The sequence below is a fragment of the Microtus pennsylvanicus genome, chromosome 17 (assembly GCF_037038515.1).
Source record: "Microtus pennsylvanicus isolate mMicPen1 chromosome 17, mMicPen1.hap1, whole genome shotgun sequence".
In the NCBI taxonomy this organism is placed as follows: Eukaryota; Metazoa; Chordata; class Mammalia; order Rodentia; family Cricetidae; genus Microtus; species Microtus pennsylvanicus.
Window position 1 is genome coordinate 16,049,001 of NC_134595.1, and position 27,400 is coordinate 16,076,400.

At 45.6% G+C, this 27,400-nt stretch overlaps 1 protein-coding gene and 1 pseudogene across 2 annotated transcripts in view; both read left to right on the forward strand.

Annotated features, from left to right (window-relative positions):
* The first annotated feature begins 5,181 nt into the window (after positions 1-5,181).
* Positions 5,182-27,400, forward strand: part of Ralbp1 (ralA binding protein 1) — a 36,591-nt gene continuing 14,372 nt past the window's right edge. The window contains exons 1-2 of one of the 2 annotated variants that reach the window (XM_075951453.1): positions 5,182-5,303; positions 24,959-25,261. In XM_075951453.1, coding sequence (XP_075807568.1) covers positions 25,018-25,261 — 244 coding nt within the window. In that variant the 5' untranslated portion in view covers positions 5,182-5,303; positions 24,959-25,017. Of the gene's footprint in view, positions 5,304-5,559; positions 5,800-24,958; positions 25,262-27,400 lie in introns of those variants that run through there. The other variant, XM_075951452.1, reaches the window with a different exon arrangement.
* On the forward strand, positions 16,385-17,294 carry LOC142837187 (PRELI domain-containing protein 1, mitochondrial pseudogene; annotated as a pseudogene).

Consider the following 27,400-nt stretch of genomic DNA (forward strand, 5'->3'; position numbering starts at 1 on the left):
TAGTTTTTGTTAACCTACACCCCACCCCTTCTCTCTCCCAGAAATTGTAAATATTCCTTTTAAAAATGTTTCTGGACTGAAGAGATGGGTCAGTGGCTAAGAGCACTCGTGGCTCTTCCAGAGGCCCCTGGTTTGCTTTCCAGCACCACATGCTGACTTATAACCATTCGTAACTCTAGTCGGAGAGGATCCGATGCCCTCTTCTGATCCCCACAAGCACCAAGTACACACGGCACACAAGCATACATGCATGTAAAACACTCAGATAGGTAAAATACATAAATCTAAAAATATTTATTTTTTAAAAAAAGCAGAGCCGGGCAGTGGTGGCAAACCTCTTTAATCCCAGCACTGGGAGGCAGAGGCAGGCGGATCTCTGTGAGTTCGAGACCAGCCTGGTCTACAAGAGCTAGTTCCAGGACAGGCACCAAAAACTACAGAGAAACCCTGTCTCGAAAATCCAAAATAAATAAATAAATAAATAAAAATAAAAAAATAAAAGAGCAGTTTCCTTTAATTATGATGATTCTTACTTTTTTTAAATTGATGTTTGAAACTAGAATTGCCTCAATTTTGCCTTCCATCCCTGCCATTCCTGATATTTGTTCTTCTGCTTTATCTTGTTTATATGTAATACTTTCTTTCCCCTGTGGCTTTTAATTTATTGATTTTTTTGTTTTGTATTCTGAGACAGGATTTCTCTGTGTAACAGTCCTGAAACTCGCCCTGTAGACCAAGCTAGCTTTTGAACTCTCAGATCCACCTGCCTCTGCCTCCGAGTGCTGGGATTAAAGCCAGGCTTAAATTTTTTTAAATTTATTTATTTATTAAAGATTTCTGTCTCTTCCCCGCCACCGCCTCCCATTTCCCCCCCTCCCCCAATTAAGTCCCCCCCCCTATCCCGAAAAGCAATCAGGGTTCCCTGTCCTGTGGGAAGTCCAAGGAACCCCCACCTCCATCCAGGTCTAGTAAGTTGAGCATCCATACTGCCTAGGCTCCCACAAAGTCAGTGCGTGCAGTAGGATCAGAAACCCATTGCCATTGTTCTTGAGTTCTCAGTAGTCCTCATTGTCTGCTATGTTCAGAGAGTCCGGTTTTATCCCAGGCTTTTCCAGACCCAGGCCAGCTGGTCTTGGTGAGTTCCCAGTAAAGCATCCCCATTGTCTCAGTGTGTGGGTGCACCCCTCGCGGTCCTGAGTTCCTTGCTCATGCTCTCTCTCCTTCTGCTTCTGATTTGGACCTTGAGATTTCAGTCCTGTGCTCCAATGTGGGTCTCTGTCTCTGTCTCCTTTCATCGCTTGCTGAAGGTTAATATTCAGGAGGATGCCTATATGTTTTTCTTTGGGTCAGGCTTAAATTTTGGTTATGTGCATGTATCTATGTGAGTGTGCTGCAGGTGTATGGGTGCTCACAGAGGCCAGAAGATGGCACCAGATCCCCTGGAGCTAGAGTCAGGCAGTGTGAGCTGCTTGTGGGTGCTGGAACTGAATGAACCCAAGCTCAGCGTCTCCTTTGGAAGAGCCACATACGCTCTTTAATAGGTTTCCTGTACCCCGAGAATCAAGCAGAATTGAAAAGGTAAAAGAACAGGTTTATTTTGAGCAAAGTAACTCCCAGTGAGTCCTCTAGCCCCCAAGATCCGATGTGAGAGATCAAGGCAGGAGAAGTCACACACTCAAACTAAAGCAGGAAGATTATATAGCTTGTAGGTGAGGGGTGATGACGTGTCCACCACAAGCTGGGTTTGTGCCCAAGTATGGTCAAAAGCTGAGGGCTTTAGGTGGGGACTTGGACTGCTGGCTACTTCAGGGAGGAGCTGCTATAGACACCAAGAATGTGGAACTGAGTTTTTTGGAGCCTTCCCTTTGTTGGAGATTCTCTGAGAGGGCGGGGTTTGGAGAGGAATGAGGTTTTCACAGGAGCAAGCTGGAAATTCCAGCTGAACACTCTTAACTGTTGAGCTTATTTCTCCAGGCCCAGAATTACCGAGATTTTCATTCTCAGTACATCTGTTCACTTTTCTTCTTAAAAAGCTTAGTTCTCATGTTGAATTTCATCTATTGCTGACTTTCTCATTAAAACAACCAAATTTCTTCTCTGGGTCCTGCATTGATTTCCTTACTTCTTCTTCCCCGCCTCCCAAGACAGGGTTTTTTTCTGTGGCTTTGGAGCCTGTCCTGGTTCTTATAGACCAGGCCTTGAATTCACGGAGATCCGCCTGCCTCTGCCTCCCAAGTGCTGGGATTAAAAGCCTGCGCCACCACTGCCTGGCAACTTCTTTCATTACTTACTTAATCTTGAGTCATTGACAATTTTTCCAAGTACACTTTTGAATTCTTTGTCTAGCATTTCAATCATTTTAGTTTCTTTGGATTCAGCAGTTGAAGAATCATGGTCTGTGGAGGAGCCATATAGTCTTGATGATGTGTGTGTCTCTGTGCTGTGATTTGCCTATCTCTCAGCTTTGTTTGGAGATCTCAGTGCACAGCCTTCTCTTGACAGCACAATTCCCATTACTGCTCAGTGAATGAAATCACTGTAACGGCTACAGAACCAACACACGGATACAGTAATAAACTCTGGTTAGTGCCAACTGCCATACCACAATGGCACACCAAATGGCAACAATAATACAGAGAAGCTGTGAACTACAAATAAGAATGGAGAAAAATGGTATAAATGACAAAAAAGCACAATGTTAAAAAAAAATCTGGTTGCACAATGAACCAAAAAAGGAATAAATGGAGTTAGGCAAACATAAGAGACTAGAAAATAAAAATAAAGTCAAAATATTACTAAAGCATAATAAAGGGGAAATGGGAAAACATAAAGTGTAAAACTAAGGAAAAAAACAAAGTATCAGAAAGATAACAGTTTCCCAGCAGTCTATTATTATTATTACTGGAGCCTTTAATAGTGTAGTCTGAAAGATGGGCAGGACGGTCAGTCAAGCTTGGAGTTTCCTTTCTTTCCCAACACCCCCCCCCCACACCTACACACCCACCCACCCACCCCCACATCCACCCACCCACCCCCACACACATACCCACACACCCACACCCCCCCCACACCTACACACACACACACCCCCACACCCCCACACCCACACACCCCTCCCACACCCCCCCCACCCCCCCCACACACACCCCTTGTGCTTGTGAATAGCATTCATAGTCTTAGCCCACGTAAGTGTTTGATTCAAATTATTAAAGTAGGTTACTGGGGGCGATAAAGTTTGTTTGCATGTATGACAGGAGTATGGTGGGGTGGATGGGGTTGGGTTAGGGAAGGAAAGCTTCCTACATATTCCATGCGACTAAATCAATTGGTCGGTATAAAGTGTCAATAGCGGGAGGGAGCTGAAGTTTGATCTTAAAGTGATCGCACATTAGCCACAGATCACAGATGCTGATGGACGTTATGAGATTTCTGGGTCAGGACTGTATGTTTTCCTCCTAGTTAAAAGGGGTTGCCTACAGCTGCCTGAAAACACAGATTACATTACAATTCATTACAGTAGCAAAATTACAGTTATGAAGCAGCAACAAAAATAATTTTATGGTTGGGATCACCACAACATGAGGAACTGTATGTACTAAAGGGTCTCAGCGTTAGGAATGTTGAGAACCACTACTCTAGAGCAACAAGCTTCCTGTTCACATTGGCTTTCCCCGTCCCCAGTCCCTCGGTGATGATGCAAGTCAGTTCAGCTGGATGTTGCACAAGCAGAAGGTTTGCATCATAGCCGAAGAATGCGTGGATGAGAAAACCCTGGTCTTGTGCTGGACTTCAGTGGTGGGATGCTTGCCTAGCACGTGTTAAGGCCCTAGGTTCAAGCTCTAAGCCTTGCAAAAAGCAACATAAACCAAACTTTTTATAATGGGCTGCAAACAAACCCACCTAACTTTTGTTCAAGAACACATTGTATTTGTTTGACATTAAACTCCTTAAATTCTCATCTGTTTAGCTTTTCCCTGGGAGGAGTCAAAACGGCTCCTACGTTTGCTGATCGCAAATACTTGACTGTACCAGGAAAGAGAGGCGGCCTCGGTCTGGCTTTGGGGGTTCATCGGTTCTGGCTGGACGCGATGCCTATTTCTAAGTTACCAGCGGAAATGGTTATGTGGTGACACTTAAGTGGGAGGGAAAAGTGCTGAGATACGATAAACACGCTCATATTTGGACCTCCATTAGCACAAATAAACAGTGTGTAGAGATTTTTCATGCGTTGGCTCACCCATGTAGGCTCACGTAAACAGGGCACTTACGGATCTGCATAAACTACAGCTCCGAGGGAGTCAAGCCGGTCTTCACCGACAGCTCCTGCCTTTCTGTGTCCTCCACCCCTACTTTAGGCCTCATTCACTTCCACGGCGGACAGGCCAGGTGATGGTACAGTCACTATGTCCACCAGTATAAAACGCCTCTTCCCACCCCCACTGTTCTGCATTCATTTATCACTTTCAGGAGAGGGTTCTATAAAGCCCTGCTTGGTCAGTGCCTATTCCTTGGCCAAATCAGCGCTGCCAGCGGGAAGGAATATTTTAATTGGCATTCTTTCACAAGGCCATCTCCTCACGGAGGCTATTTTGCTGCTACAGGGGCTCTAGGAAGGTTCCTCTGGAACCTTCTGTACAAGGGATAGAGCTGTCATATTTGAGGAAAGATGGCTTGGGAGCACAGTACACGAAGGAGCACAGTGATCAGTTTGAATCGGTAATGTAGTTCTAGAATGGGGCTCTTGGGAATGGCAGTGACCGTGAAGAATCATCCACTAGACAGCCCATCTCCCTTCTGACTGCCAATATCATAAAACCAGAAGACTTCAAAAGACTACTGTTTTTCACGGTTTCGGTATGCTCCAGAGAACACTCCTTTAGCCTTCGTGAGGGTCTTCTGGAGGACATCCAGCTGCTTCCATTTGCCAGCTGAACGAGATGCTATGCGGCTTTAACTCGGGTGCTGATTGCTAAGTGCTGAGGCAAGAGGGTGGGAGAGAGCCAACCAGCACCCACTTCAGAGATCCTGCGGACTGCCCCGCACAGGCCCCACAAGCTTCGTCCCTCCAATCCCCCGGCAGGAACTCTGCAAACGAAGATCCCCACCCAGAGAAAGCCAGCAAGGTGCTCCGCCCAGAGGCGGGGTGGGTCGGCAGCCCAGGCTGGTTTAAATGGTTGGAACCACCAAAGTACGCAGTCGCAGAAAAAAAAAAGTGTCACTTTAGGAAGCCGAGGACGTCAGGCCACAGCTCGAGGAGGAAAGCAGAGCGCGGCAGGGTTCCCACACTGCTGGGATTCGCTCCGGTAGGTGTGCGTTTCGCTCGGTCCCCAGGACACTGCGCAAGCGCCTGCAGAGCTCTAGCGCTTGGCACGTCCTCTCGCGGGGTCCCCAGTCTCCCCAGCGAGTTCCAGCCCCGGGAAGCACGGGGCTTTCTGGGTGTTGTGGTTTATGTCCAAGGCCCTGCGGCGGGGTGTCGGGGTTACTAGAACTACAACTCCCGGCGTGCTCCGCGCGAGGGCACGGGGCGTCTGCCCTGGACGGCCTTAGCCGTCAAGAGCCAAGAATCCGAGGACCCGGGAAGCCGGCTGCGGCGGGAGGTGGGAGTGCGCGTGCGCGCTGGGCCCGCCCGGTCCTGTTCTGTCCCAATCATTGTAAACAGGCGGAGGCTGGGCGGGGTGGGAATGGGGCTCCCGCGGCCGGCCAGGGGGAAAGCGCAGGAGGCGGCGGTCGTGGCGGCCGCGTGAGTGCGAGGAGGCGGCGGCTGCAGCGGAGCCGACGGTCGCTGGGCGGCAGGCACTGGTCAGTGGCGGGGAGCGGTCGCTTGCGGGGGTCGCGGCGCTGCGGCGCGGTGCCCGTGCGAGCCGTCGTCTGGCGCCCGGCCTCGCGCCCGCGCCTGTCAGGCGGCATGCTGGGCTTGGGATCCCGGGCTCGGAATTGGAGTTGGGGGTGGGGGGCGTGGCTGCCGCGCCTTCTGTTCTCCGGGAAGGCTCCCCCGCACCCCCCACGCTTGCTCTTTTCGGGGTGGGTCACGCTGCCTGCCCGAGAGGCCTCCCCGAGTGCTCCCAGCTCTGTCCTGTGCTGCTCCCGGAGCCGGGGACGATCCGGGAACCCAGCAGGTTTCTCGGAGCTTCCAGGCCGCGGGGCATCTGTGCGAGCCACACCTGGCCGGAGCAGCGCCGGAGGCCTGGCCTTCCCCAGCCTTCCGGCTTGCGAGTCGCACCTGGCTGCCCACCTGTCCCCGCGGTGGAGTCGGGGAGCAGCTCCAGCTGTTGCCCGCGGCCGGTGTTGGGGCCGGGGGGCGCTCCTGGTTGCAGAGGTCCTTGTTTCGGGTTTCAATGGCAGTGGGCGCCAGAGCTGGAGTTCAGAACTCCATACTCCAGGCACTTTTCAAGCGTTTTTGTGCCAGCTTTCTTTTTCGTCTTTTAAATATGTCGTTGGGAGACAGGTTGGACCAAATTTTCCACTTCCCAGTCTTCTGAAGTAGTGCTGGTTCAAGTTTGGAGATTATCTCAAGCGTTCTTCCGGAGAGAGCAGCTTGCGTACCCTGAGGTTTGGTGTGGTTCTTGCGGATCCCTGACGTTTCCGTTGGTGGTCTCTACTTGTGACAGAAGTGCTCCCGTGTGGACGTTGAGCTGCTGCACCCCCCCAGTCTTTGGCTTTAATGGGTCTGGGCTAATGCTGTGTGCTTTGGGTAGCCTTCCATCATACTTGGCAGTCATTCACAACACATTTAAGTGATGATAAGGAACAGGCTCACTTTTGGTGTAGTGTTCAGGTTGCCGGCACTTGTAAAGGAAGGAACAAGACTGTGAATGAAAAAGGTCACACACTTTCTGTGGTAGGAATTAACTTGGTCATGTCAAGACCCTGTGTATCTTCCCCGAAGTGAGTAATTTTCGGGCAGTATTATTAGGGGTTAGAATGGTTCCCACTTTTCAGAGTATCTCATAGATCCAAGAGAGACAGATTATTAGTTCAATAGTAGCTGCTGTTAAATAAGTTTTAAAACAAAGTATCTAAACCCAAGGTAAGGTAACTGAATTTGCCGTCTTTACAAAGGTGGCTTCTCATCGTAGAATTCCCAGGGTCTGGGGGGCTGGAGAGATGGCTCAGTGGTTAAGAGCATTGCCTGCTCTTCCAAAGGTCCTGAGTTCAATTCCCGGCAACCACATGGTGGCTCACAATAATCTGTAATGAGATCTGGCGCCCTCTTCTGGCCTGCAGACATACAGACAGAATATTGTATACATAATAAATAAGTATTAAAAAAAAAAAGAATTCCCAGGGTCCATTTTCTCCGTCATTTAGAAAGATAGAAGTGGTATTTTAAAGAGTGTGCATTGGGACTGGAGACTTGGCTCGCTGGGTAAGAAAGAGGCTTGCTGCTTTTGGAGTATGTCGGGGTTCCATTCCGGGACCCACATCAGGCTGCTCCACACAAGGACTTACTGCCTGTAAGTCCAGTTCCCAAAGGAATCAGACAGCTCTAGCTTTGGTCTCCACAGGTAATTGCACACCTCCCCAAGGATTGAAATCTGAAGAAGGAAATACTTTTTTTGTATAATTAATTTGCACAGTTGATTGCTTGACAAGGGAGATTAGTCCAGAACATTGTCCCAAAGTGTGTCCTGTTGTGTGTCTTTATTGCAGGGAGGTTCAGGATCTCACTGTGTAACCCTGGCTGTCCTGGAACCTCCCTAAAACCAGGCTGGCCCTCTAACTCAGATCTCCTTGCTTCTGGCTTCCAAGTGCTGGTATTAAAGGCATGTGCCACCTTGTCTAGCCATTATTTTCTTTTAAAAAGAAAGCCCCTGCTAGAACTTTTGCTAGTATATGTAAGACAGAACATGGGAAAAATGCAGATTTTTTAGAATAGAAGAGTTATGATGTTTAGGGCCTCTTCCAAATGAAGAGGACTTGAAGATGGATAAACCCACCTGCTCTCAGATGGTCAAGTGTATCTCTTGAATTGTCAACAAGTAATACATATGTATGTATAAAATACGTTGTTTATACACACATGTACAGATACATGCTGGGGATTGAACCCAGGGCCTTGGACACATTAGGAAAGCATTTAACCACTGCGCTGCAACACTCAACCTACAAACTAGCATGTTTCTAAGATTGCTTTCTAGAAAATGTGAGGGTTTTGTGAATGTATCCAGGAGGTAATCTCTGTTTCTTAAGGGAGAAGCCACGGAAGAGGGCAGTAGTTAGAAAAGAGCCACACATAAACACCAGTGAAAGCACAGGCTGGGAATGCTCAGGGGAAGAGATCTAACGCTTTAGACAGCCATAGGAATGATGGGCACTTACACAGGGAGTAGTGTAAGCAAAAGTGTATAAAACTAACTACATCTGCAAGGTGTGTGTGTGTGTGGTGTCTCGAGTATAGCTGGGTACTGAGACATGAAACTGGGGAGGTCGTCTGTATACCATCAAAGCTATTTCAGCTTCATCCTGCAAGGAAGTAGCAGTCCTTGAGCCTGAACAGAGACAGGAAGGGGATGGGGTGGGAAAAGCAGACTGGCCAACCTATGCCAGTCCAATCAGTGTTCAATCCTCTGTTATAAATGTTATGTCCTTAAGGATCCAGCAGAATTAATTAGAAAAGGGACTTAAGGCTGAGGGTGAACAGAGACATGCAGGAAGCATGGGCACTTTTTGGAACATCACAGACAGGTGAGTCAACAGCTGTAGCGTCGGTTGTGGACAAGGGAGCGAAGATGAGGCTGTATTAATAAATCTTCAAAAATTGTATGTCATGCCAAGGATTTTAGCGCTGACCCCCATAGGTTTACAAACAATACATACAAAATAATGCAGTGTTTTTATTTTAGAAAGATCATCCTAGAATTGTAGAATGTAGATGTCAGAGCGTGGAGGCTGTGTAAAATTAAGTGCAGAAATGCTTTAAGAAAGTCTTTGTTCTCGTCAGTAACTGAAGTGAGAAATAGGGTCTAAAACTATTGCAGCCTCAGGATACAGATAGCAGAAATATTTAGAGAATACAATGAATAGGATTAGCAAAAATTGGTATTGGAAAGTGAGGATGAAATAACTGGATACAATGACTTTGATTTCATCCTGGGTCCTTGAGAAAACAGTGATAAGATATACTGAGACAGAATTCAGGAAGGGGAGTAAATTTGAGAGGAACTCAATGTTGGCTTCTGGCATATTGAGTAGATGTTATTTGTGAACCTCTAGGTAGAATCTGCTTCAGAGTTTTCCGTGTGTGTGTGTGTGTGTGTGTGTGTGTGTGTGTGTGTGTGAGATGAACTGTCAGCACACTGTATCATCTTTTTAGTTGTGAGTCTTTAGCAGTTGAGCCTGTGTGTGTGTGTGTGTACGTGTGATGAGTGGTCAGCACACTGTATTGTCATTTTAGTTGTGAGTCTTTAGCAGTTGAGCTAAAGTCTCTCCAGTCTCATCACAGTATATTGTAAGTGGTAGCTGAAGCCTTGATTTAGGGACCACCACCCAGGAAGAGTTTGCTGACAGCCAGCAGTTCTAGAAGTAGGCCGCAGAGGACCTTTAAATTCAGACAGAGGAGGGTGTGTTGGAAAGTGATATTCAAAAATGGTTTGTTAGCCAGGTGGTGGTGGCGCACACCTTTAATGTATTTGGGAGACAGATGTATTTGGGAGGTTGGTGGATCTCTGTGATTCCAGGCCAGCCTGGTCTACAGAACAAGTTTTAGAATAGCCAGGACCACACAGAGAAATCCTGTCTTGAAAAACCAAAGACAAAAAAGGTTGATGTTGAGGCATCATGAGAACTCAAAATAGGGTCTTGTCTTTTCTTCTTTTTTTCTTTTCATTTCCCTCCCTCCCTCCCTCCTTCCCTCCCTTCCTTCCTTCCTTTTCTTGAGATTGGGTCTCATTCTGTAGTCCAGCTAGCCTTGACCTTCTGCCTCAGCTGTCTAAATGTTGGGCTGGAAGATATGAGTCACTGAGTCCCCTTGCTAGGACTCATTTTTAGAGAAGGCTACTATCTTCACAACTACAGAAAAGAAAGATGAAAGCCCACCCAGATGTGACGTTGGTACCTGTAATCCCAGGGAGACTGGCAGGAAGTTCACGACCAGAGAGAAAGACTTAGCTCAAAATACAAAAGGGGACATCAGCACCGGGTGGGGAGGTGGGGAGAAAAAGCCAAGCCGTACTTGAAATTCCCTGAGGAGGGGCTAGAGAGATGGCTCGGCAGATAGGAGCTCTCACTGCTGTTTCAGGGACCTGAGGCCCATTCCCAGCACCCATACTGAGTTTTTCATAGCTGCCCAAAACTGCAGCTCCTGAGGGAACCAACACTTCTGGCTTCCAGGGGTGCTCAAACTAACCCCACATTTTATTTATTTGTTTTTTTTTTTTAATCTGTCTGTCTATCTATAGACAGGGTCTTTCTATGTAATCTTGGCTGTCCTGGAACTCACAGTATAGACCAGGCGAACTCAGAGAGTCCTCTGCCTCCTGAGTGCTGGGATTAAAGGTACATAATTAAAAATAAGGAAAATAAATCTTTAATTGCTCTGAGTAGTTGGTCAGAATAAGATTTTCAGAATCTTTTGAATTTGATAAAGATTCTTAGGAGTGTGTTGGATTAAATTTGTGATGGTTTGGTAGGATGGTTGAGGAAGAAACTCATGTTCATTAAGAGGTCAGAGTAGAGAAAGCAGAGTGAGTCCTCCCCCCAGCACTCACCTTCCCGTCTTTTCGTTTTGTGAAAGGGTCTTACTCCTGTTTATGCTCGCCTGGACTCATAGTCCTGTCTTGGCCTCCTGCTTGCTGGAGTAACAGGCATGCATGTTATTTGTGAGAAGTGTAAAAGGGTTGGTAGCCGAAGGTGATAAGACCGTAGACTTGAACCTGCTTTAGAAAATAATACCTTGCCGGGCGGTGGTGGCTCACGCCTTTAATCCCAGCACTCGGGAGGCAGAGGCAGGTGGATCTCTGTGAGTTCGAGACCAGCCTGGTCTACAAGAGCTAGTTCCAGGACAGGCTCCAAAACCACAGAGAAACCCTGTCTCGAAAAACCAAAAAAAAAAAAAATACCTTTTCTGGAATATAATCCCTGTACCCATATAATGACTGTCTTGTGTGTGTGTGTGTGTGTGTGTGTGTGTGTGTGTGTGTGTGTGTACACATGCATCTGGAGACAGAGGTTGAGTTGTGTGTGTGTGTGTGTGTGTGTGTGTGTGTACACATGCATCTGGAGACAGGTTGAGTTGGGTGCCTCCCTCAGTAGCTCTCCGCCTTATGCTTTGCGGCAAGGGCTCTACTCAACCTTGGAGCTCGCTGATTCAGCTGGAAGGCTAACAAACTGTGGAGGTCTCCTGCCTCCGCCTCCCCAGCACCAGGCGTATGGGTGCTTGGAACCTGTGCTGCACCCAGCCTTCAGTGGTTCTGGGGGGCTGAGCTTAGGCTCTCATCCTTCCGTAGCAAGGAGCTTAGGGAATGAGCCATCTTCCAAATTAAAATTTAGTCTTTTAAAAAGTTACAGTTGGGTTTTTTTTTAAGTGTATTTAAAGTTGTGTGGCCATAACAATTAAGTTACTGGCTTTACTGCTGTAGTATTGTGTTCTGGTAACCTTACGTCATAGCTCACACTGTGCCTCCGTCATCCACCTCGCACCTCACACTGGACCTCACGCACCTCATCATCATGGCAGATCCAGACGGGTTAGTAAAATGCTGTATTTCGAGAGGTCATACATATTTCACACCTTTTATAACAGTATCTTGTCATAATTGTTGTATTTTATCATTAGTTACTATTACTAATCTCTTCATTAATCTTTATTGTACGTGTGCATAGTAAAACATACAATAGAGGCTTTGGAACTTTTATTTTTTTTAGGTACTAACTGGGGGAGAGGTCTTATTTAGCCTTTATACATTCTTAACTTTCAGTCGGCTAAGTTTCTACGAATAAAGGAATAATTTGCTAGGAAAACATTGCGGGGAGCAACCAGAACTTGGGGCTGGGAGCTCTTTGCCAGAGGAACCAACTGCATGATTATCTGTTGGAATTTTCTTTCCTAGCTGGGAGTAAGGTGGGAGGGGAAGCTGCAGTTTGTTTGGTTACCAATGGCCAATGAGTGTACCTTTGAAATGAGACCTCCATAAAAGCCCTTCAACAGAGCTGGAGAGAGGGCCCAGCACTTAAGAACTCATGCTGCTCCTGTGGAAGATCCTAGTTCAATTCCCAGTGACCTGAGTTCAGTCTCCAGGACCCGTAAAATGTTGTGGTGATTTCAAACACAGCTCCTTAAACTGTGGGTTGTGGAGCTGTGATAAACTGCAGGGGACAAGGTTTCTGCTCTTGAGACAACCAAAAGTTCATCCACAATCAAGTGGGTAAGGAAGCCCAAGTGTGGCAGTGCTTGCTCATATTGGATTGTGACTTTGCTGTACCCTGGGTTCTGAACGACGAATGCGTGCACCTAGCACCACGCAGTGTTCGTGAATGCTGCTTAAAACCCCTCTGCTCAGACTGGAGACTTGTATGCTATGAACTGCGGTGTTACTGCATCCCCAGTTTCTGCTCTTAGAGAAACATAGTGATTTCATTACTGAAAATGAAGACTTAGTGGTTTTCTACCATCGCTCTTCAACATGTAAATATCAAATCAGTACATCTCTGGATTTTTTTTTTTTAAGAATGTTTGACTTTTAAAATTGGACCCGGTAAGATGGGTAAAAGTTCTATATTTGGAACTCACTGTGGAAGAGACCCCATTTCCCAAAATTGTCGTCTGACCTCCACACAAGTGCTGTGGCACTCACATACACATGCATCACACATACACACATACAATAATAATTTTTTGTTAAACAACAGTGCTTGAGAATCTTGGGAGCTGGCTCAGATGGTGATATGCTGGCTGTGTAAACATGAAGACCCAAGTTCAGATCCCTGGCTTCTTTGTAAAAGCTGGGCATGGTGGCACAGCCTGTACCCTGTGCCGGGGCGGGGCATGATGACATGGGCCTGAACCCCACCCACACACACTGTACTGGGGTGGGGTATGGTGGCACGGGCCTGCACACCACACACCCCACGCTGGGGCAGCAGAGACAGGCAGATTGTGGGAGTTCACTGACTGGCCAGTTCAGGTTCGGTGAACAATTCTGTCTCAGAAACTAAGTGCAGAGTGACTAAGGAAGGCAACTGTGTTGACTGACTTCTAACTGATGTGCACACATGTGCATGTGTACCTGCATGTCACATACATGAACCCTCCACACACAGTTGCTGGAGTTGCTGACTTGATAAATACCAAATGTTTATTCAAGATTTTTTATGTGCAGTGGTGTGGAGGTGTCAGATCCTCTGGAACTGGAATTACAGACAGTTGTAAGCTACCATGTGGATGACCGGAATTGATCCTGGCATTGATCCTCTGGGAGAGCAGCCAGTGCTCTTAACCTCCGAGTCATCTCTCCAGTCCCAGGATTTGATTCTTTATGTAAAAATAAAGTCACATCCATCTTGTTAATGGGTAGGATTGCTTCTGTCTTTAAGGTGCTAAGTTTACATATACTGACCAAAAAAGCTTGTAAATGTTTTGTTTGTGTGTCAGGGACGTTGTAGGACAGCCTGTGGAAGTCAGTGTTCTCCTGCTTCACGGGTCAGGGTATCAGATTTGTGGACAAGCACCTTTACCCACTCAGCTATTTTGCAGGGCCCCCAAATTGTTTTAAAATACATTCCTTTATTATCGTCAGTAAAATACCTATATACCTGAAATAATATAAAAATTTCTTAAGAAGGGAGTCATGCGTGGTAAAAATGTAAGAATCTCTGATTTATATTACGTGGGAAGATGTGCATATATTATATGCAAATAATATATCACTTTATATAAGGTGCTTGGATACCCTCAGACTTCGATGTCTGCAGGATCCTTAGAATAAGATCCTGTGACCATAACAATATCACTTAGTAGCCACTTGAAAAAATAATATACTTAAGTTGAAGGAAAAAAAATAGCATTTTATTTTATTCTTAAATAGGTAAAATTTCTAGTGGCTGTGTATGTCTGTGGGACTACAGCTTCTAATCTTTGAGGGCTAACTGTCACTCTCATTTCCTGCTTTGAGTTTTTTTTTTTTGCAGAGCACTTTTTTCATTTTTTTGTCATACTGGCCCAGAAAATGGCTGTTTACAGAGGCAGTAAGAGGCGTGAGGACAACCTGCTGTTGAAAGGGAACTGCTAGCTAGAGGTGCGGTGCCCAGCAGGTACAGGACCCACTGCTTCCCTCAGAGTTTGCTGGTGTCCTTGGGCACTTTGGTGCAGTACTGGAGACCATGGTGCGCTAAGTTTATCCAGTTCTGTTCTGACCAGTACTTTGAACTTTATCCCCCTCTCCTTGCACAAGTCTGCAGTTCAGGTTTACTTGAGAACAGATAATGAGATCATGACATTGTGTCAGGTAAGAGGTCTCCCTCTAGGAGGGGTATGATAGTTCTTCAAAAATGCTTCATTGTTTAGTTCCTGGTGATAATTAAAAAAGAACATTACTATTATTTTTTCTATCTATCTATCTTCTCCCTCCCTCCCTCCCTCCCTCCCTCCCTCCCTCCCTCCCTCCCTCCTTCCCTCCCAGAAAGGGTTTCTCTGTGTAGCCATGGCTGTCCTGGAACTCACTCTGTAGACCAGGCTGGCCTCAAACTCAGAGATCTGACTGCCACTGCCTCCCAAGTGCTGGGATTAAAGGTGTGTGCCGCCACTGCCTCCCAAGTGCTGGGATTAAAGGTGTGTGCCACCACTGCCTGCCCTATTTTTATTATTTTTAATTATGTGTGGCTTGTCTGTATTAGGTATTTGCATGTGAATGCAGGTGCCCAAGGAGGCCAGCCACCTCAGTTGCTTTGAGCTGGAGTAGTAGGTGCTTGAACTGCCTGGTGTGGGTGCTGGGGACTGAACAGTGCTTCTGGAAGAGCAGCAAGTGTTAACTGCTGAGCCGTCTGTCCAGCCCCTTGCTTATTACATTTACGTGTGTATGTGTGTAAATATCTGTGCGTTACATTTAAGTGTGCATGTATATATGTATATATACATTTATTTATTTTTTTTGGGGGGGGCAATCAACTCACGTGTTTATTGAGTGCCTGTTATGTGCTAAATATTGTTCAGGGTACTTGGGACACATCAGAGAATAAAACAAGGAGCCCTGCCCTCGTGGAGCGCACAGTCTATATCATGTGTCGCTGCTTCACCTGTGTACTGCTTCTGACCCTGGGCAAGTCACTGCGCCTTTCTGCCCAATGGGGTAAAAGGAGGCTGGGCTCAGTAGACGCTGAGCCGGGTGTACTGCAGATGCGGACCAGGACACCACCCGAACCCACCACCCAGACAGCAGAGAGGGCTGGAGGCGCATCTTTAATAATCAAGTACAGTGAGGAGAAGGGAGAGGAAGGGAGCAGCTACACCAGCTGCTGCTGCTGCTGCTGCTTGGTGGCGGCCTTGTTGGCCAGGTCCTTGGCCTTTTCTGTAGCTGCCAGTGCCTTCTCCTTTGCTTTTTCTTTGGCCTCTTTGGCTGTCTCAACGAGTGTTCTGGAAGGAGCCTCCCCTTGTAGCTTGGCCAAGATGTGCTCAAAGCCCTTCATCGTCTTGGTCACATTGCTTTTGAACCGGGCAAGGCCAAATTAGAAATAATCCTCTAGACTGAGCAGCAGCAAGAGCCTCCCATGAACACGTGTAAGGCATATGACAACCCATTTACAGGAGGAGTAATTCATAATTCTTAATAGTCCATAATTTCCTTGTAAATCATCAGCCTTAATCTTACACTAAATTTCCCTACCCCTAGGTGCTTATCCAAACAAGTAAACTCTTAATTAAAGAGTCCCCACATGTTGTTTCCCACACAGGTTCCTAGCATCCCGAGGCAGAGTGAAATAACATGCCTAAAGCAAGTCATGTGATATTCCAAAATTACAACAGGTGCCATTACACTGTCTTCCTTATTAACAGCAAAGGACTAATGGGCAGAAAATGGATAAATTAAGTCACCTTAGAACACTGCTGTCAGTGTAAAATTAACCTTAAGAAGCAGCTAAAATCTAAAGAAGCACACACGGCCAGTGTTTATGTGAAAGCTTTAATGCTAAGAGTCCGGATATTAGATGTTGAAAACTCACAGGAGAAACCAACGGCACCCTGATAATTGCAGCTACTGCCTGCAGGAAGGGAGCACCTGCAGCACTGCAAATTGCTGCCAGCACCAAAGAGGATCCTCGAAAAACCCACACTGGGCTTCCGCCTGCAAACAAAACCAAAATGCTAGTTAGGTAAAGACCAAAAGGCTTTCTTTGGAGAAAGGGAAAAGTTTCTCTATATATAAATATATAAATGGGCAGTCTTATAGTCCCTCATGGTGGCCGTAGGGACTTGGGCGCGGCACGGTGGTGACTGAGCTACGAGCCTGGCCGGCGTCCGCTGAGCCACGTGCCTCCCACCCCCAGGCTCTTCACCCTGATGCTGCACGGGTGCTGAGCCCGTCTGGGTCGGGACGATGGTGAACTATTTCCTGGGCCAGAGCGTGCTCCGAAGTTCCTGGGACCAAGTGTTCGCTGCCTTCTGGCAACGGTACCCGAATCCCTATAGCAAACATGTCTTAACGGAAGACATAGTACACCGGGAGGTGACCCCTGACCAGAAGCTTCTGTCTCGGAGACTCCTGACCAAGACCAACAGGATGCCATGTTGGGCAGAGCGACTTTTTCCTGCCAACGTTGCTCTCTCGGTGTACATCCTGGAGGACTCTATTGTGGACCCACAGAACCAGACCATGACCACCTTCACCTGGAACATCGATGGTGGTGGAGGAACGATGTGTTTACTGTGTGAACTTTGACAACAGCGGCTGGACCGAAATCCGTCGACTCATTTCAAGGTTAACAGATAGTGTTTATATTCTAGAGTGCGTTTCACATATTTTAAAAGATTTATGACTTTTTTCTTTTGTGAACGTGGATTTTATTAAGTTTTTAAGTTGAATCCAAGTAATTAGGCAGGATAGCTAGGAAGTGATGTGTGCTTCTGTAGGGAGCTACTGCAGCAGACCTCAGACCAACCTTAGGCCAGCTGGAAAGCTGGAGACACGCGTGTCCACTCCAGGTCCTCGGATGAAACATTCCCTGGTGTCCAGAGTGGTGCACTGCACCTAGACACCACAAGCAAGACAAAGGCCTATGTAGGAGGAGGAGGAGGTGCTCCGAAGTTCCTGGGACCAAGTGTTCGCTGGACGACCTTGGGTGCTGGGTCTCTGAGTGCCCCTTGAAGGAGGAATAGAGCCTGGCCAGTGTGATGCGTGACTGAAGTCTCCTGGGCAGCCCGGGCCTGGTTTCCTCTGACTTTCGCCCGGCTCACCTTTACATTGCTGTTTTGTTTGTATCCTTTCTGCACAGTTTTAGCTGTGAGTACAACTTACATGTCAGTTACATGACATCTAGCAGGGTCAGCCTGGGCATCTGGGGACTCGAACACAGAATCAACACTGTTTCTGCCCCAATCTTGAACCCTCTCAGTTGTAGCATTTTTCTTTCAGGTATTTCTTTTGGAATTATTTTTCTGTCTCAATATATTTAAGTTCCTCCCTCCCTCCCTCCCTCCCTCCCTCCCTCCCTCCCTCCCTCCCTCCCTCCCTCCCTCCCTTCCTTTTAGCAAGGTTGCTATGTACAAAACTGCCTTGATGCCCTCATCTCCTCAGTGCTGGGAATTACAGGTGTGCAGTACCGTGGTCATCTCTTAAACCGCTATTTCTTGAGACACCGGTTTTGAAGATATCTGGCGGACTCTGCAGCAGATGGAGATGTCTGTCTCTGGCACCTTTGCTCCGGTTCCGTGCTTTCGGTCCTCTACTGTGGCATAGCCCCATGTTTGGTTATGTCTGCACTCATCCTCGTGATAGCTAGACAGTTACTCCGTAGTACAGTCAAGTAGTGGCTCGAGTTTTGTTTCCTCCTCTTTCTTTCTCTTGAGGTGATGGTTCTGTCGTCTGCTTCCTTTGCTCTGTCCTTAGGGCACGGTTATCCCACAGCCCCCGCGGTTTCTTCACATGTCAGCTCATGTTCTCCTGTGTCTGGACTAGGTGGTTTCAGACTGCTTTGCCTGCTGCCTCCATCACCAGTTTTCCTCCTGCTCAGTCAGTGCTCTGGGTTTGTGGCTTCTTGAGAAGCACATGTCGGAAGCAGGTTCTTGGGGTCCTGCTTGAAAACAGGAGCTTTGTTTGGCCCGCATCCCTGAATGACTTGGGAATGGCCCACCATTGTAAGATACGACTTTAATGTCCCTAAGCTGCAGTGTCTGTTAGGTTGGACCTGTTTTTTTTTTTTTAAACTCTGTGCTCATAAATTTCATGAAATGCTTGTGGGTGTGCGTGTGTGCATGCATGCATGTTGTTTGAGACACTTAGTGACCTTACAGTTTGGACTGTCTTGTTCTGGGACGGTCCTCTTTATTTGCAAAACAAGAATGAATTATTTAACAAACACTGCTTATAAGACAGACATTCCTGAGCAGGTGATCTGAGGTTTCGGCAGGTTGATTGGCAGGAATGAAGACCAGCCTGTCCTTCAGGCCAGTGTGGGCCACAGAACAAGATTCTGTCTCAGAAAAGCAGCAACCAAACCCACAGATCCTCACAAAAAGTACTACAATAATACTCTGAAATATAGGCCGGCGGTAGTGGAGCATGCCTTTTATCAAAGCACTTGGGAGGCAGAGGCAGGTGGATCTTTGTGAGTTCAAAGCCAGCCTGGTCTACAGAGCGAGTTCCAGGACAGGCTCCAAAACTACAGAGAATCCCTGTTTTAAAAAACCAAAAAAAAAAAAACCTCTGAAACGTTAGGTTCATGTTTCATGTTAGTTAATGTTCAGTATACAAGGCCTCCAATATTTAGATACTTGGATCCTTGGTAGGTTAGGTTAAAGACTTCTAATTTATACATTATTATTTTTAAGATTTATTTTAATACACACACAGAGTATTCTGTCTGTATGTATGCCTGCATGCCAGAAGAGGGCATCAAATCTCATTACAGATGGTTGTAAGCTACCACGTGGTTGTTGGGAATTGAACTTAGGTCCTCTGGAAGAGCAGTCAGTGTTCTTAACCTCTGAGCCATTGTTCCAGTTCCATAGATTATTTTTAAGAACCATAAAACGAGAAAAAGTGGGCAGGAGAGATGCCTTAGTGGTTCAGAACACTTGCTGCTCCTGCAGAGGACCTGATCTGGGTTCTCAATACCTCTGTCAGGGGCCTCAGAGCTCCCCATAATTCTAGCTCTAGGGGAGCTGATGCCTTTGGCCTGCTCTCTTTTTCTCTCTCCTAGATCTCTCAGTTGCTATCTCTCTCTCTTGCTCTCACAAACACACCCACTCATTTATAAAAGGAAATCTTATTAATACGGACATTACAAAAGACTGAATTTAACTTATAATTGGCTGAGTAAGCTGTTGGTTTTTCTTTTGTTTTTGTGTGATTTTTTTTTCTGAGACAGGGTTTCTCTGTGTAGCCCTGGCTGTCCTGAAACTCACTCTGTAGACCAGGTTGGCCTCAAATTCAGAGTTATTCCTGCTTCTCCCTTCTGAGTACTGGCATTAAAGGTGTGTGCCACCAGGCCAAGCAGTTACAGGTTTTCTAGAATACGCTTTTAATGTTTGAACGGTGTTTAGTGAATCGGTAGGTTTGATTTTGGAAGCTCATGACAGGAGATTTAAATTTAGTAATCTTAATTTTTTGTCCTGTATTTATATTGCTCTCTGTTTGCATGAGTGGGCGAGTCTTGTCTTTTGTGCTGATTAATTGGTACAGGAGCAGAGAAACCACTTGAAGGAGTATGTGCCGTGCTTCTTTGGAGAAATGTTCTTAAACATTTGTCTGATAATTGTGAGCTCAGGTCTCTCTGGAGAGAGTTTGTCCTGTCACATGAACCAGCATGGGACTTCATTTTAGACTCACTGGAAATCGACACACCTGTTCTAAGTGAGAGTGGTGTAGAATGCTGCCCTTTGGAAGGGAAGAGCCATCTTTTTAATAACTCATCAAATACCTATGGTCTTTTTATTTCTTCTTTACAGTTTATATTCAGTGAAATACATCATTTTGATAACTTTGAACAGATGTCTAGTTCATATGCCTCTCTGAACAGAATGTTCTCTCACGTTCCTGTTCACACAGCTCCTCCTCATGGGACCTAGATGGCAGCTTGTTTTTAGAGCCTATCATAAATACAGGTTGATCCTACACTGGGCGTTAGTGGAAAGATTGAGAAGTAATAGTGAAATCCATAGGGTGTTATTTATCTGAAATACTTAGGAACAGAGCGTTCTCTGTTTTTCTTTCATTTTTGGAGTATTTGCATCAATGCAGTGAGATAATCTTCAGGATTGTGTTCAAGATAATATGTTTCATATTTACCTCAAAACATTGCTGTTTTCAATGTCTGGTTCAGACTGACCCCTCAGAGATCAGACTAGAATCTGTTAGCTAGGATGTCAGTGTTCAAAGTTTCTTGTAGTGTTTCTAGTTTTAACTGCTGTTTATTTGTTTTTGTTTTTCGTGACAGGGTTTCTCTGTGTAGTCTTGACTGTCCTAGAACTCCTGTAGACCAGGCTGTCCCCAGACTCACAGATATCCTCCTCCTTTGTCTCCCAAGTGCTGGGATTAAAGTTGTATGTACACCACCGTGCCTGGCTAACAGTATCTACTCTGGTCATTTCTGTCTTTTTGTTTCTAATTCTCTTGGGTGGATGTTCATGAATGGAATTGTTGGATCATGTGGGAAGGTATGTTGACTGGGGTACTGGCAAACACATTCCACCATCAATATTTAGACTTCTGGGTGCCCCGAGTCCACACCAGTATTGGGAATTGCCATTTCTTTAAATATTATCCTTTCTAAATGATGACTATGATAGCTTAAGATATTTTACTTTTCATTTATTTCTTGGATGGTTAGAGATACAGAGCTTTATTCCTTGAATTTATTGATCACTGGTATACTTTTGTTAGTGAACTGTACAACTCAGCAAGTTCTTTTAGATTATGCTATGATTTAGATTTTTTGAGGGTTCTCAGAAACCCATTTCCTTAAGGGTTGGTCCCTAGGTTGGCATTATTTGGGAGTTGTTAAGATGCTTAAAAGATGGGGTGCAGTGAGAAGTTGGGTCATTGAACTCACGTTGTCCAAAGGGGTAGTAGGGCCGCAGCTACTTCCTATCTTTTTGCTGATTTCTGGCCATGTGACCAGTGAGTGTCTTTGCCCCGACATCTTCTCTAACAGGATGTACAGCCTCACAGCAGGCCTAAGAAAACAGTACCAAATTCCTTGCAATCATGAGACAGACTTGTTCTATAAAGTTGATTTACCTCAAATTGTTACACTGTGGTGTCTTAGAGTTTTTATTGCTGCACAAAATACCATGACCACAGCAGCTTGGGGGAAGAAAGGGTTTGTTTATTTCAGTTTACACTTCCAGTAATCATCCATTATTGTAGGAAGTCAGGAACCTGAAAGCAGCAGCTAATGCAGAGGCCATGGAGGAACACTGCTTACCGGCCTGCTCCCTGTGGCTTGTTCTGCCTGCTTTCTTATGCAATCCAGGACCATCTGCACAGGGTGGAACCACCCACAGTGGGATGGGCCCTCTTGTATCTACAGTGCGTGGGTGCGCGCGTGTGTGTACACACACACCCCCCCTCCCAGAGAGAGAAAGAGTGCTCACCACGGGGAGGAGGGTGGAAGAAGGAACAAAAGCTTGGGAAACTCACCCCAAGTCTCATTTGTCTTTAGGTTCTTAACTAGCCTGTCTTCTCCTCCTCCTCGTACTCCTCTTCCCTCTCTCTCTCTCTCTCTCTCTCTCTCTCTCTCTCTCTCTCTCTCTCTCTCTTTTAAATCTACTATCTAGAAATTTTAGTTATTACTAGTAGGAATACGTATAAACTCTTTATTCAAATTGAGAAAAATGCCAGATTTCCTTTTGCATTACAAATAGGAATTCCTGGGATTTGATATTTATTATCTTGTCTTTGGATATTTATACTTAAACTTACGGCATATATACCATTTGAATTCTTTCTCTTCTACTCACCTATGCAATTCCAATTTGCTGTAGCACCCTTCTGGTCTAACACATTGTTCTTCCTCATATTTGACTCCCACAGTTCTTCATATCTGCCCCAAACTCCAGCTCTTTCCATCTATATTCAACTCAGGATGTCTTATCATAGTGCTTTAACAGAATTCAAAACTGGTTCTACTCATTGCTTTGGAGGCTGGGTAGCCTAAGATCAGTGTCTTGGGCCTGCTTGCTGTGTTCTGTAGTGAAAGAAAGGTGAACTCTGAGCTCTTCAGTCCTTGAAGATTCAAATTTCTATGTGGGATTGGGGGAGACACATTCAGTCCATAGTATAAATAAAGTATTCTTTGGGCCAGTTTTGCAAGATAATTGTTTTATGAACAAAATTCTTATTTTTGCCAATTTAGTATGGAAATTTAATAAAAATCATAGTAAGTCAGGATTATATGAAAATGTAGTTAGTTTTTAAAATGCTTTGGGAGCACAAGAGGCTGACTTGTCAGAATCTGGTTTGGTTTGGGACTGGAGAGATGGCTCAGTGGTTAAGAGCACTTGCTACTCTTGCAGACGACCCAGGTTTGGTTTCCAGCACCCGCACTGGGTAATTCATAGTTGCTTGTAACCCCAGTTCCAGGGATCTGATGGACTCTTCCTCCTCCATGGGGACTGCATGCATTTCATGTACGTGCATGGACGCTTTCTCATATGGGTAAACTGCAAATAAGCAATCTTAAACAAACCCGGCGTTCTCTGCAGGTCTTTCTGCCCTTGGGCTGTGCTCAGTACATTTGTGCTTCATTAATTGGTTGACCTGGAGTTTGCTCCCTAAGTCCCATGTGCTCCTTTTTTTTTTTCCCCTCTCATACTGACTTTTGTAAATATGCATGAGGGCGGTGATGTGGAAAGTAGGGTTTTATCTTTATTTAGTTGTGTGATTTTTAAGCTCTCTGAGCCTTAGTTTTTCTGTTTGTAAACCGAAAGCCACTAATTTCCCCGGAGGATGTGCTAACTGTATTAACTATATGAATTCCCAAAGGAACTAAGGAACTCCTGTAAAGGACCCCCCCCCCACCTTTTTATTTTTTTCTGGATTGTAATTGAAAACTAAGGGCAAGGTTTGTGGCTTCATTTTATCAGCAGTACACATGTTGGGAACAAATAATAGTTTATTAAATAGTCATTTGAATATTTGGATGCTTTGGATTGTATTAGCAAGGAAGGCAGACAGATACATGAATATATAATTCAAATAGGTGTATTCAAATTGTGGGGGCCTGTGAGTAGTGGATAGAGTGGCTTACTAGTGCTGGGAAGGGCTACTGATGATTGCCTTTTTTTCATAAAGCTTTATTGAGGTTTAATTTGTGTACAATAAAAATTACCAAGAGCCAGATCTGTCTGGTGGCCCATGCCTGTGACCCCAGCACTATGGAGGTAGAGGCAGGAAGGTTAGAAGTTCAGGGTTATTCATGGCCACATAAAGAGTTTGAAGCCAGCCTGGGCTACATGAGGCTGTCTTAAAAACAAAATGAAAGCAGGCAAGCCAGGCGTGGTGGTGCACACCCTGCAGGATCTCTGTGAGGTCAAGGCCAGCCAGATCTACATAACAAGTTACACACCAACCAGGGCTATGTAGTAAGACTCTGGTCTTGAAAAAAAAATGTTTTCTTTTAAGGACAGTGTGTAGCTGTACGGCCTGGTCTGGCCTTGAACTTGCTTTTCTGTAGTCCAGGCTGGTCTTAGCCTTGGAATCTACTTGGCTCTCATTTCTGAGGATTAGGGTTACAGGTGCGCACCTCAGCTTCTAAGTAGCTTTTGAACACAGAACTTTGTGTATACTCTGTCTGAAAAGGAGAAGCAACCAACTGGAACACCTCTTATGCTTGTTTATTGTAGTGAAACACTTCCTGGGCAGGCATGATGAAATGAAGCTGCTTTGTATCTTCCGTGTAGCTGTCATACAAAATAGACTAGTTATTCCCACACATGAACCATCTGATTACACACACACAGAATTATAGTTAGTGAGCTCTTATGTGGGCCATTAAACATTATTTTAGCCGTTGTAAATAATAATGATATGACATGTATGAACTGTTCTTGTTATAGTTATATGACTTTTGTAATTTCTTTTTGATGAGCACAGTTTAAAAATAAGGTTTTATGTTGAATATCTATTAAAATGAAGCCCTTTATATTGATGAGTTATTTTAAAAATTTTAAAATTTATTTAATTAATTACTTTTTTTTTTCGAGGCAGGGTTTCTCTGTGGCTTTGGAGCCTGTCCTGGAACTAGCTCTGTAGACCAGGCTGGTCTCGAACTCACAGAGATCCGCCTGCCTCTGCCTCCCGAGTGCTGGGATTAAAGGTGTGCGCCACCACCGCCCAGCTTGCTTTTTTTTTTTTTAAGAAAAAAAAGACAGTCTTCATATAACCCTGGCTGTACTGGCACTTACTATATAGACTAGATTGGCCTCAAACTCAGATCTGCGTGCCTCAGCCTCCTAAATGCTGGGATAAAAGGTGTGCATCACTATACCCAGAGATAAGTTACTTTTAAAAGGGACTCATTATTATTATTCCTTTGTTTGAGACAGGGTCTCACTCTGTAGCCCAAAATATCTTGGAATTTACTGTGTTCAAGTTGGCCTCAGACTTGTAGCTCAGCTTCTGACTGCTGGAATTACAGGCACCTGTGTCTCAGTTGTGGCGGCTCTGGTTTTCATCTGTGCCTGAGCTCTGAGAACCGAAGTAGATGACGCGTAGAGAGGACCGTGTGGGACTAGTCGGGGGTACCCGTTAGTGCAGGATTCGGCGGGGTGTCCACGGTAGTGTGCTGACTGCATGCTTTCTCCACGCAGGTGTGACAGATGGATAGGTAACAGAGAAGACCGCTTCCCTTTCTTGTCAGGGCGTCAGCATGACCGAGTGCTTCCTGCCCCCCACCAGCAGCCCCAGTGAACACCGCAGGGCAGAGCATGGCAGCGGGCTGACTCGAACCCCCAGCTCTGAGGAGATCAGCCCTACAAAATTTCCTGGATTGTACCGGACGGGTGAGCCCTCGCCTCCTCATGACATCCTCCATGAGCCTCCTGATACAGTGTCGGATGATGAGAAAGACCATGGGAAGAAAAAAGGAAAATTTAAGAAAAAGGAAAAAAGGAGTAAGTACTGGTTTTCATTTTATTTATATTTTCATCTATCTGTCTGTCTATCTATCCATCTATCCATCCATCCATCCATCTATTGGTTTTTCGAGACAGGGTTTCTCTGTAGCTTTGGAGCCTGTCCTGGAACTAGCTCTTGTAGACCATGCTGGCCTTGAGTTCACAGAGATCTGGCTGAGATTAAAGGTGTGCGCCACTACCACCCAGCTTATTTATTTATTTAAAAATTTTTATAACAATTTTTTTTAATCTTTGGTTATTTTCACATCATATATCCCAACCGTACTAATTTCTCAGTCCTTCCATATCTCCCCTCCACCCTTGTAGCCTCCCAAAAGTAAATAAAAAATAATGTAAGGGCTGGAGAGATGGCTCAGGTTAAGAGCACTGGCTGCTTTTTCCAGCAGTCCTGAGTTCAATTCCCAGCAACCACATGGTAACTTAAAACCATCTGTGATGAGATCTGGTGCCCTCTTCTGGTGTGTGTAGGTAAGACACTGTATACATAATAGATAAATCTTTTAAAAATTTTTAGAAAAGGAAAGAAAGAAGAAAGAGAAATCAAAACGCCTGTTGACCCCTCCGGGCAGTGACCCCATCACCACAGTGTCTGTGCATGTCCCGTGTGCTCCTCCAGCTTTCCCTCATCTTCACCACGCGCCCGGTAGTTTATCCTAGTGGCGTCCAAGCTGTGGTGAACGCAGTACAGCCTTTTTCCCAAACAGCTTTACTTGCAAGTGTTCATTGCAATGAGGTGTTAGGTTAGTTCAAGGCCTCTGGCTTCTGCTACAGCATCAATACTGAACCCTAATAGAGACTCAGAGATCCGCTGTTGCCTTGAGTCATGAGGATCCGGAGGTCAGCCGCTCACTTACTCCAGCAGCTGGGGTGAACCAACTCAAAGCCCTGGAACTGGGCCTGGGGGGTATTGAGTTGATCAGCCTGCCTGCTCTCCCACAGTCACGCCACCAGAGCCGAGCCAGTATTGGTTTTCTTTATGCTTTTGAAGGGTTTCTTGAGGGATTACAGGCACATACCATATCGGGGTTTATGTTGGGATCAAGCCCCACTAAAGGATTGCTATAGCAGGTGAAAACTGGCTGAGATATCTCCTCAGATATCTAAACGAAATAAATTAGCTTAATAAGTCTTTATCATGTCTCATTATTCTTCCTATGCTCTCTCCAATGCTCTCTCCGTCTTTTGCTATTCTACTCATCCCACATGGTTTCCCTTTTATGTACCCACACAGACAGTTAACAAGCATGCATTTCACAGAATCACAAAAATAGGTAAAGGAGGCAGGCGCATTGCCTCTCGGGGGGGGGGGGGGTGTGTGGCTGTGAAGCTCTCTGGCAGATACCAGGAGGATTAATTAAGGATTAGTACAAAATTCTAAGAAGTTTTCATGCAGTAACTACATTTCTTAAGTGTGATTAGTTAAGCTAGAAGTTTGTGATTAATAATTGTAGAAAAATGCAGCAGCGCTGTTGCGTTCTCTAAGCCCTGCAGCTTCTTCCCCAGCAGCGGGGCACACAGCATAGGTAACTGTAGTAAACCTGCGGGCCTGCGAGGAAGGCAAAAGTACTTGATTGCATTAGTGTCTAGCTAGCTGAGTTAAAAGGAATTTCTTTGGAGATGGAGCTTCTAGCTCTCGTGGGGTGCCTGCCAGCACCCAGATGAGAGGGAATTTCTTTCTCTGGGGCTGGTTTAGCAACTCAAGCCTTTTCCCTGTATTTCTAGAGGTAAAGGCATAAACAGTTAATTTCCTGGGTTAATCTTACATTAACTGAAACCAAGGTGAAGGGGAAATACAGAATATTAGTAGCTTGTTAGGTTAGAGCAAAGACCAGTAGATTATACCTTCCTGAGTCTGCTGCTAGAGAATTCTGGGCCACCCAGACCTGTTTATCAGTGAGAGCAGACTCTGCTCAGTGCCTCCTGCTTGGGGCTCCTTTCTTATCAGTGAGTCCTGTCAATAAGGGTAATTGTGGGAGTTTAGCTTCATGTAGATTTGACTTTGAGAACAAAGGTTTGGCTGAGTGAATGTTCACACCAGGGCACCATAGTGTGGGAGAAAGTATACAGTTGTAAGAAAGAAGTTATCTCAACGAATGATTTATACACTGCTGGGGT